Source organism: Mus pahari, chromosome 2, assembly GCF_900095145.1.
Source record: "Mus pahari chromosome 2, PAHARI_EIJ_v1.1, whole genome shotgun sequence".
In the NCBI taxonomy this organism is placed as follows: domain Eukaryota; kingdom Metazoa; phylum Chordata; class Mammalia; order Rodentia; family Muridae; genus Mus; species Mus pahari.
This window is the reverse complement of record NC_034591.1, coordinates 138,792,718-138,803,435: the sequence shown is the minus strand read 5'-3', so window position 1 is coordinate 138,803,435 and position 10,718 is coordinate 138,792,718. Positions and strand designations below refer to the sequence as shown.

General features: G+C 38.3%; 1 protein-coding gene across 2 annotated transcripts in view; it reads left to right on the top strand.

Annotated features, from left to right (window-relative positions):
• Positions 1-9,428: 9,428 nt before the first annotated feature.
• Positions 9,429-10,718, top strand: part of Clec4e (C-type lectin domain family 4 member E) — a 9,040-nt gene continuing 7,750 nt past the window's right edge. The window contains exons 1-2 of one of the 2 annotated variants that reach the window (XM_021190869.1): positions 9,429-9,587; positions 10,318-10,413. In XM_021190869.1, the coding sequence (XP_021046528.1) occupies positions 9,551-9,587; positions 10,318-10,413 (133 nt within the window). In that variant the 5' untranslated portion in view covers positions 9,429-9,550. The remainder of the gene's footprint in view (positions 9,588-10,317; positions 10,414-10,718) is intronic. The other variant, XM_021190868.1, reaches the window with a different exon arrangement.

Here is a 10,718-nt window from a genome sequence, read left to right as displayed (position 1 = left end):
GAGGAGGAGGAGGAGGAGGAGGAGGAGGAGGAGAGGTAGTGGGAATTAACCACAGAGACACCGTGGGAAAACAGCTGGAACCCAGAAAACCAGATCAATACTAAAATGCAACTATCACAGGGATTTGAACTGGGAGGTAGCCAGAGTAGCTTAGATGACTAAAATAGAGTAGTATTTGTCAGTTGTTGTGACATTAAAGATTTTTAAATAAATATAATAGTCTATGCTCAATTTATTGGGACCTAGAAGGATTAAGAAGAAAACTCATACAAACTTATAAAAAGCCACGAAAAACAATGTAATAAACCTAGATAACAAGAACAACAGAAACTGCAGACAATGCACAAACTCAAGGGTGATAAATGGCAAAACTTTGAATAATGGATGGGCCACTGAAGAAATTAGGAGGAAATTAAAGTGTTTCTGGAATTGAGGCTGGAGAGATGACTCAGCAGTCAAGAGTATTTGTTGCTCTTTTTGAGGACCTGGATTTGGTTCCTGGCACCTGCAGGGTGGTTCACAGTCATCTAGTTCCAGGTGATCTGACACCTCTTCTGACGTCTGTGAACAACAGGCACACAGGTGGTGAATGATATACAGACATCAAAACACTCATATACATAAAATAAAATGCATAAATGTTTAAATTTTTCCAGAAATGAATAAAAAAGAAAATGTGTCAAAACTCTTTGAGACATAATATAGTATTAAAGAAAGCTTATACCACTAAATGTCCAAATCAAAATATTTAAGAAAACTCAATGATTAAATTAATCAAAATCATTCAGTCCTTAGAAAAGCAAGAACAAACAAGAACCTAAAACAATAGATTGAAAGAAAAAATAGTAAAAAAAAAAAAAAAACAAAAAACAGAGAATTAGTCAAAGAAAAAAATGACTCATTGGAAAGAAAAGTAGGGTTGACAAATTTCTATTGAAATTAAGCAAATAAAGGAGAAAAGGGGACGAAAAGGAATAAATTTAGAGATGGGACATTAGACATTTTGACAGACAACAATGAAATTCATAAAACTTCAAGGACCTATTTCCATACCTTTACACTACTAAATTGGAAAACATAAAAGAAATGGATAAATTTCTGCTGGGGACAGCATACAATGACAATGACTGCCTGCAGTAGGCTGGGATGGAGATATCTCAGAAGCCTGCAGCAGCAACTTTTTAAAAAGGATGGTGTCTTGGCCCTGAGAAGCAGGAGACACATCCCTCCAGGGGACCTGCCATCTGAAATAAGGAACTGTCTGCAGTAGGCTGTGATGGATAAATACACCACAAAAGAGAAAGTTAGAGTTTGATAGTCTTGATGAATATAGATGCAAGAATTGCCACAGCAGGGTCAAACTCCAGCCAGAGGCAGCAAGACCAACTAATACTAGAGATAACCAGATGGTGAAAGACAAACTCAAGAACCTTACCAACATAGCATCATCAGAACGCACTTCTCCCACCACAACAAGTCCTGGATATACAAACACACTGGAAAGGCAAGATTTGGATTTAAAATAACATCTCATGATGCTGATAGAGGATTTTAGGATGGACATAAATAACTCCATTAAAGAAATACAAGAGAACATAGCTAAACAGGTAGAACATCTTTAAGAGGAAAGACAAAAATCCCTTTAAGAATTACAGAAAAACACAACCAAGCAGGTGAAGGAATTGAACAAAACCATTCATGATCTAAAAATGGAAGTAGAAACAATAAAGAAATCACAAAGGGAGATAACTCTGGANATAAAAAACCTAGGAAAGATATCAGGAGTAATAGATGAAAGAATCACCAACAGAGTACAAGAAATAGAAGAGAGAATCTCAGGTGCAGAAGATACCATAGAAAACATAGACACAACAGTCAAAGAAAATGCAAAATACTAAAAGGTCTTAACCCAAAACATCCAGGAAACCCAGGACACAATGATAAGACCAAACATAAGGATAAGAGGTATAGAAGAGAGCAAAGATTCCCAACTTAAAGGGCTAGTAAATACCTTCAACAATATTATAGAAAACTTCCCTAAACTAAGGAAAGAGATGCCCATGAACATACAAGAAGCTTACAGGACTCCAAATAGGCTGGACCAGAAAAGAAATTCCTCCTGCCACTTAACAATCAAAACACCAAATGCTAAAAGCAAAGAAAGAATATTAAAAAGCAGTAAGGAAATAATATAAATGCAGATCTATCAGAATTACACCAGATTTCTCACCAGGGACTATAAAAGCAAGAAGAACCTGGGAAGATCTCATACAGACACTAAGAGAACACAAATGCCATTCCAGGTTATGATATCCAGCAAAATTCTCAATTACCATAGATGGAGAAACTAAGATATCCCATGACATAACCAAATTTACACAATATATTTCCACAAATCCAGTCCTTCAAAGCATAATAACTGGAAAACTTCAAAGCAAGGAAAGAAAATACACTCTATAAAATAACTGTCCAAAACAGGAAAATAATCTCCTTTTTTATTTTTTATTTAATTTTTATTAGACATTTTCTTTATTTACATTTCAAATGTTATCCCCTTTAATAGTTTCCCCTCTGAAAATCCCCTATTCCTTTCCCCTCCCCCTGCTCCCCAATCCATCCACTTCCATTCCTAGTCCTGGCATTCCACTATACTGGGGCCTAGAGCCTTCCAGGACCAAGGGACTCTCCCATTATTGACTGAGTAGGCCATCCTCTGCGACATATGTGTTTGCTTTGATTGGTGGTATAGTTCCAAGGAGCTCTGGGGGGGACTGGTTAGTTCTTTTAACAAACCAAAAAGAAGGTAGTCACATAAACATAATTCCACCTCTAACAACAAAAATAACAAGAAGCAACAATCCCTTTTCCTTAATATCTCTTAATATCAATGGACTCATTTCACCAATAAAAAGACATAGACTAACAGACTGGTTACATAAACAGGATCTGTTTTGCTGCATATAGGAAATGTACCTCGATGACAGACAGACACTACCTCTGAATGAAAGGCTGGAAAACAATTCTCCAAGCAAATGGTTCCAAGAAACAAGATGGAGTACCATTCTAATATGGGATAAAAATGAATTTCAACCTAAAGTTATCAAAAAAGATAAGGTCTCATCATATTCATGAAAGGAAAAATCTAGCAAGAACTCTCAGTTCTGAACAGCTAGGCTCCAAATGCAAGGGCCCCCATGTTCATAAAAGATACTTTACTAAAGTTCAAAGCACACATTGCACCTCACACAATATAGTGGGAGACTTCAACACCCCCACTGTGATAAATGGAAAGATCATGGGAACGGAAATTAAATAGAGACAAGTTAAAGTATCAGAAGTTATGAACCAAATGGATTGAACAGATAACTATAGAATATTTTAACATAAAACAAAATAATATACCTTCTTCTCAGCACCTCATAGTACCCTACCCAAAACTGACCTTATAATTGGTCACAAATCAGGCCTCAACAGATACAAAAAGATTGAAATAATCTCATGCACTCTCTCAGATGAGCATGGACTAAGGCTGGTCTTCAATAACAACATAAATAATAGAAAACCCACATACATGTGGAAGCTGAACAACACTCTACTGAATAATAACTTGGTCAAGGGAGAGGGAAAGAAAGAAAGAAAGAAAGAAAGAAAGAAAGAAAGAAAGAAAGAAAGAAAAGAGAGAAAGAACGAGAGAAAGAGAAAGTAAAGACTTTTTAGAGTTTAAAGAAAATGAAGCCACAACATGCGCAAACCTATGGAACACAATGAACACAATGCTAAGAGGAAAACTCATAGCTCTGAGTGACTCCAAAAAGAAACTAAAGCAAGCATACACTAGCAACTTGTCAGCACATCTGAAAGCTCTAAAACAAAAAGAAGCAAATACACCCACAAGTAGAAAGCAGGAAATAATCAAAATCAGGGCTGAAGTCAACCAAGTAGTAACAAAAAGAACTAAACAAAGAATCAACCAAACTAGAAGCCGGTTCTTTGAGAAAATGAACAAGATAGATAAACCCTGAGCCAGACTAATCAGAGGGCACAGAGACAGCATCCAAGTTAACAAATTCTGAAATGAAAAGAGAGACAAATAACAAAAACCGAGGAAATCCAAACAACCATCAGATCCTACTACAAAAGCCTATACTCAACACAACTGGAAAGTCTGGGTGAAATGGACAATTTTATAGACAGGTACCTGGTTAAAAAAAAAAGTTAAATCAGGATCGGATGACTTATCTAAACAGTCCCATAACCCCTAAAGAAATAGAAATAGGCATTAATAATCTCCTAACCAAAAAAAAAAAAAAAAAAAAAAAAAGCACATAACCAGATGGGTTTAGTGCAGAGTTCTATCAGACATTCAAAAAAGACCTAATAACAATTGTCTTAAAGCTATTGCACAAAACAGAAACAGAAAACATGACCCAATTCATTCTATGAAGTCACAATTACTCTGATACCAAAACCACACAAAGAAACAGAATTTCAGACCAATTTTCCTTATGAATATCAATGCAAAAATACTCAATAAAATTCTTGCTAACTGAATGCAGGAACACATCAAAATGATCATCCATCATGATAAAGTAGGCTTCATTCCAGGGATGCAGGCAAATCAATATATGGAAATCCACCAACATAATCCACTATATAAACAAACTCAAAGAAAAAAGTGATCATGTCATTAGATGCTGAGAAAACATTTGACAAAATCTAACACCTCTTTATGATAAAAGTCCAGGAAAGATCAGGAATTCAAGGCCCATACCTAAACTTAGCAAAAGCAATATAAAGCAAACCAGTAGCCAACATCGAATTAAATGAAGAGACACTTGAAGCAATCCCACTAAAACCATGGATTAGAAAAGGCTGTCAACTCTCTCTCTACCTATTCAATATAGTACTTGAAATCCTAGCCAGAGAAGGTAGACAACAAAATTAGGTTAAAGGAATACAAATTGGAAAGAAAGAAGTCAAAATTTCACTATTTGCAGATGATATGATAGTATACATAAGTGACCCCAAAAATTCCACCAGAGAACTCCTAAATCTAATAAACAACTTCAGCAAAGTGGCTGGCTATAAAATTAACTCAAACAAGTCAGTGGCCTTCCTCTACTCAAAGGATAAATGTTGGAGACCGGGTTGAGAATACCCAGGCATTTTACAGTCTGTAGCTGAGAGCCATATAGTTCTTTGTTAGGAGCCCTTTCCCCTCTCCCCTCAAGGCAAGATTCCAGCCCTAAGCAAGATTCCGGCCCTAAGCAAACATCATTGACTACTGGAGTCTTCTGCATTCCGGAGCTGCCCAGAGCTGTCACCTTGGGCTGTTAGGAGGATCCAGGACTTTGAGATAAGCCGCCCAATGTTTTGGAGCAGTGATGCCAAGGACCTGAGATAAATCACTAAAAGTTTCAGACTCGCAATTAGCTTCCCCCATTTGTCCTTCAGCATGTCTCTTTTGATCACTCCTCAACCCCTCTCTGTATTGTATAAAACTTGAGCCTTTTCCTTCAGTAAATGAGACTATGACAAGCATATGCATGGTGTCCGTCTCTTCTTTTTATCCCCATTTCAATTTAGGTTTAGGATCCCCCTCGAGGACCATGGAATAACTTGTCCCACAGGACAGGATAGATAAACATGATGAGAAAGAAATTGTGGAAACAACACCTTTCATAATAGTCACAAATAATGTAAAATACCTTGGTGTGACTCTAATTAAGCAAGTAAAAGAACTGTATGACAAGAATTTCCAGTCTCTAAAGAAAGAAATCAAAGAAAATCTCAAAAGATGGAAAGATCTTCCATGCTCATAAATTGGCAGGATTAATTTAATAATAATATCCATTTTGCCAAAAGCAATCTACAGATTAAATGCTATTCCCATCATATTTCCAACTCAATTTTTCATGTACTTAGAAAAAGCATTTTCCAAATTCATCTAGAATAACCAGGATAGTGAAAACAATTCTCAACAATAAAAAATAAAAATAAAAATGTAAAAAAATAAAACTTCTGGTGGAATCACCATCCCTGACCTCAAGCTGTACTGCAGAGCAATTTTGATAAAAACTGCATGGTATTGGTACAATGACAGGCAGGTAGATAAGTGGAATAAAATTGAAGACCCAGAAATGAACACACACACCTATGGTCACTTGATCTTTGACAAAGGAGCTAAAACCATGCAGAGGGGGAAAAAGACAGCATTTTCAACAAATTGTGCTGGTTTGACTTGTGGTCAATATGTAGAAGAATGCAAATTGATCTATTCTTATGTTCCTGTACAAAGCTCAAGTCTAAGTGGATCAAAGATCTCCATTAAAACAAAACAAAACAAAGCAAATACAGTGAATCTAATAGAAGAGAAAGTGGGGGAAAGTCCCAAACGCATGGACACAGGGAACAAGTTCCTGAATAGAACACCAATGGCTTATGCTCTAATATCAAGAATTGACAAATGGGACCTCATAAAATTACAAAGCTTCTGTAAGGCAGAGGACACTGTCAATAGGACAAAACATGAACCAACAGATTGGGAAAAGATCTTTACCAACCCTTCATCCAACACAGGATTAATATCCAGTATATACAAAGAACTCAAGAAGTTAAACTCCAGAGAATCAACTAACCCTATTTAAAAATGGGGTACAGAGCTAAACAAAGAATTCTCAACTGCAGAATACCAAATGGCTGAGAAGCACTAAAGAAATGTTCAATATCCTTAGTCATCAGGGAAATACAAACCAAAGCAACACTGAGATTCCACCTCATAGCAGTCAGAATGGCTAAAATCAAAAACTCAGGTGACAGCAGATGCTGGAGAGGATGTGGATTAAAAAGGAACACTCCTCCATTGCTGGTGGGATTGCAAGCTGGTACAACCACTCTGGAAATCAGTCTAGCGGTTCCTCAGAAAATTGGGCATGGTACTACCTGAGGACCCAGCTATACCACTCCTGGGCATATACCCAGAAAAGGCTCCAACTTGTAATAAAACCACATTCTCCTTTATGTTCATAGCAGCCATGTTTATAATAGCCAGAATCTGGAAAGAACCCAGATGTCCCTCAACAAAGGAATGGGTACAGAATATGTGGTACATTTATACAATGGAGTACTACTAAGCTATTAAAAACAATGAATTTATGAAATTCTTAGACAAATGGATGAAACTAGAAAATACTGTCCTGAGTGAGGTAACCCAATCACAAAAGAACACATGTGGTATGTACTCACTGATAAGTAGATATTAGCCCAGAAGCTCAGAATACCCAAGATACAATTCAAAGACCACAAGAATCTCAAGAGGAAGGAAGATCAAAGTGTAGATACGTCTCTCCTTCTTAGAAGGAAGAACACAAACCCATGGGAGGAGATACAGAGACAAAGTGTGGAGCAGAGACTTAAGGAAAGGCCATCCAGAGACTGCCCCACTTGGGGATCCATCCCATATACAGTCACCAAACATAGACACTATCACAGATGCCAAGAAGTGCTTGCTCACAGGAGCTTTTTGTAGTTGTCTCCTGAGAGGCTCTGCCAGTATCTGACAAATACAAAGGTGGATACTCTCAGCAACCAATTGACTGAGCACAAGGTCCCCAATGGAGGAGCTAGAGAAATGACCCAAGGAGCTAAAGAGGTTTGCAGCCCCATAGGAGGAACAACAATATGAACCAACCTGTATCCCCAGAGCTCCCAGGAACTAAACCACCAACCAAAGAGTACACATGGAGGGGCCCATGACTCCAGCCACATATGTAGCAGAGAATGGCCTTATTATTCATCAATGAGGAGAGAGGACCTTGGTCCTATGAAGGCTCAGTGCCCCAGTGTAGGGGAATTCCAGGACCAGGAAGCAGGAGTGGGTAGGTTAGTGAGCAGGGGGAGTGGGGAGGGGATGGGGGTTTTCAGAGGGGAAACCAAGAAAAGGGACAATATTTGAAAGGTAAATAAACAAAATATCTAATAAAAAACATAAAAATAAACCCAACCAAGGAAACAAACATAAAACTCCACAGTGAACACTTATAGACTTTGAAGAAAAAAAACCTAGGAGAAAGACCTAGATGATAGCAAAACCTACCTTGCTTATGGGTTTCAAAAGTTAGTCTAGCCTTCAAAAAGAATCTTGAGACACAAAAGACCAGTGATATAGAAATAAAGTTTTCTTTTGGCATGTTTGCCTGGAGTATCAGGTCAAAGATCTGGCAACCCCATGGTTTGGATCTTGGAAATGATGGCACACCATGATAGAAGTCAAGAAACCATAGAAGACTGAAATAGTTGAGACTCTTTCAAAGCCACTGAAGCTATGGCCGTTTCACAAGAGCTCATCTCTATACATCCACAAAGCCTCTTCTCCGGGGAGCAAAGCTTTATATATGGAATTTCAGTGACCACTCAACCAAGCCATATCAATTTAAAAATATGCTTCAAGATACTTGGAAAAAAATCCATGTGTCTATAAAAATAAAAAATTCTGACTAAAATTTCCAATCTGTGGAAATGATTGAAAGTTTCCTTGAGGCAAAAAAAAAAAAAAAAATATTGTATAGCACATGGGAAATCTGTCTCATCAAGCCTGGGGATTACCAAGTCATATGTGTAGCACTTCTGACACTCATAACCTCAAGACAGCTGATACTAATGTGACTTTTCCAGACCCTAAAGAGTCTTTAGAAAACTTGTGGGAGGTTTAGGGAAGACATCCAATATCTCACATTCCAGACAAGCACTGAGTTCTATCTAACCGAAATTGCTTCTGCTGACACTCAAATCTGCTCCTCCTCTAAAATTCCCAAATAAATTAAAAAATAGAATTAAAGTACCTAATGAGTCCCTAGACATTGTGTGTCAGTTTAAGAAACTGAACTGACTCACAAAGTCATGTGAGGCTGATCTCTGAAACAGTCCAATGGATAGCATCTTGGTAAAGGGGTTAGAGTCTACACAGTGAGCACCTAAGGGCTGGTAAAGGAAGAAATGGACCTAAAGAAAACATTCATTGCTAACTTGTAAATATGCACATTGTGTGCCCAGCTCTGTGCAGTGTGTGGAGATAATTTAGAGGCTCTCAGCCTCTTGTCTGTGAACAAAGGTATACTTGTTAGAAACAACAAACAAACGAAGAACAACCAGAATTCAGAATGTGGTACTGAGGCATATAGTGCCAAAGGAAAATTGGGACCAAGTTAGACTTTGAGAAAAGTAAGGCATTTACCAACTAAAATACAACAGATATCTTTTTCAGGCTTCTCTGCCATTTCTCTTGATGTTTAGCATATACTTCATCATTTCCTCTTTTGTGGTCTGGAGTGAGAAGCGGCATGGTGTCCAATAAACTTGTCCTTGTGCAAGAGAGGAAATTCTGACTTAATTGCACATCTATAGCGCACATTGACATACTGTGCTATCCCAGTGTGTTAGTCTTGAACTTTTAAAAGAGGGCCAAGGATTCACCTTTCAAGACTCACTTTCCAGGGGGCCCTTTCTAAACTGAGAAGAGAAGGAAAGGGAAGAACAGCAGGAAAAAGGAAGAATGAACTCAACCAAATCGCCTGCATCCCGCCACACAGGTACAACTTGAACATCTTGCTTGGCTCTCTTGTTAGAAGTTTGCAAAGGACTAGGGTGATAGAAAAGCACTTAGTGAGGTGTAAACAAAACAGAAGAGAAGAAAGGTCAGAGCTCTTGCTGAGGAGTCTGGGAGAAGGGGCAGGTGGGGGCAGGGGGAGCCTACCTGCTGATTGTTTCTAACTTCTGTGATACTCTGAATGTCTTTGAGCAAGTCCTTCAATTCTACAGAATTTACTCGAATTGTCTGTAAAATGTGTTTCGGGCATAAGAAAGTACTTACTGCATGGCTACCAACTGTTTTGTCTAATTTACAAAAAGCTTGAAAATGAAATGCTGAGAAGAGCCCAGCAGGAGAGAGACTAGAAAGGCAGGGGGAGAAAGTGAGGTAAGATGGAAGAGAAGAAAGGGAGGAAGCACGGAGGGCAGGCCTTAAAGTGCACAAGCATTTTAAATGGGGGAAGTAGAAATGAAAAGCTCAGCTCTTCCTAAGGTGTGGTTTCCAGGCTAGCAGCAGCCGGAAGCAGAGGATTCCACACAGCAATCCTGGGTTGTTAGCTAGCTCGGGGGTGAGGGCCAACAGTCTCCAGAGAGCACGGATGCATGAGCAAGCCTGGGGACCGGTAGATATAGGCAATGAAAATAGGAAGTAGTAAAGATAAAGTCAACCCAAATCTCCTTTGCATATTGCTTTGGGAAGATCCACTGTGTGTTTTATCCTTCTTCCTACAGAGAAAGGATGCTTCAAAAACTCCCAAGTGCTCTCATGGACTATGGCCGGGGCCTCCATCCTGTTTCTCAGTGTCTGTTTCATCACCCGATGTGTCGGTGGGTTCTGAAGATCAAATTCACTGTTTCTCCATGGCAAATAATAGCAGTAGATTCTTTCTTGGTGCATCTCTTTTCCTATAAAGAGGCTTTTTGTTTTTGTTTTTACAAAGTTTTCTGTCTGCTATATTTAGTTATTCTTGACTGATTTTGTTGTTTAACAGTTTCATACGTGTGTATATAATGCTCTCCCATTATTCATTCTCTCAAACCCTTTCTTATGTATCTCCCTTCACTACTAATCCCACCCGGTCCCTTTCTCAGTTTCATGACTTTAGTTTAGTTTAGTTTAGTTTAGTTTAGTT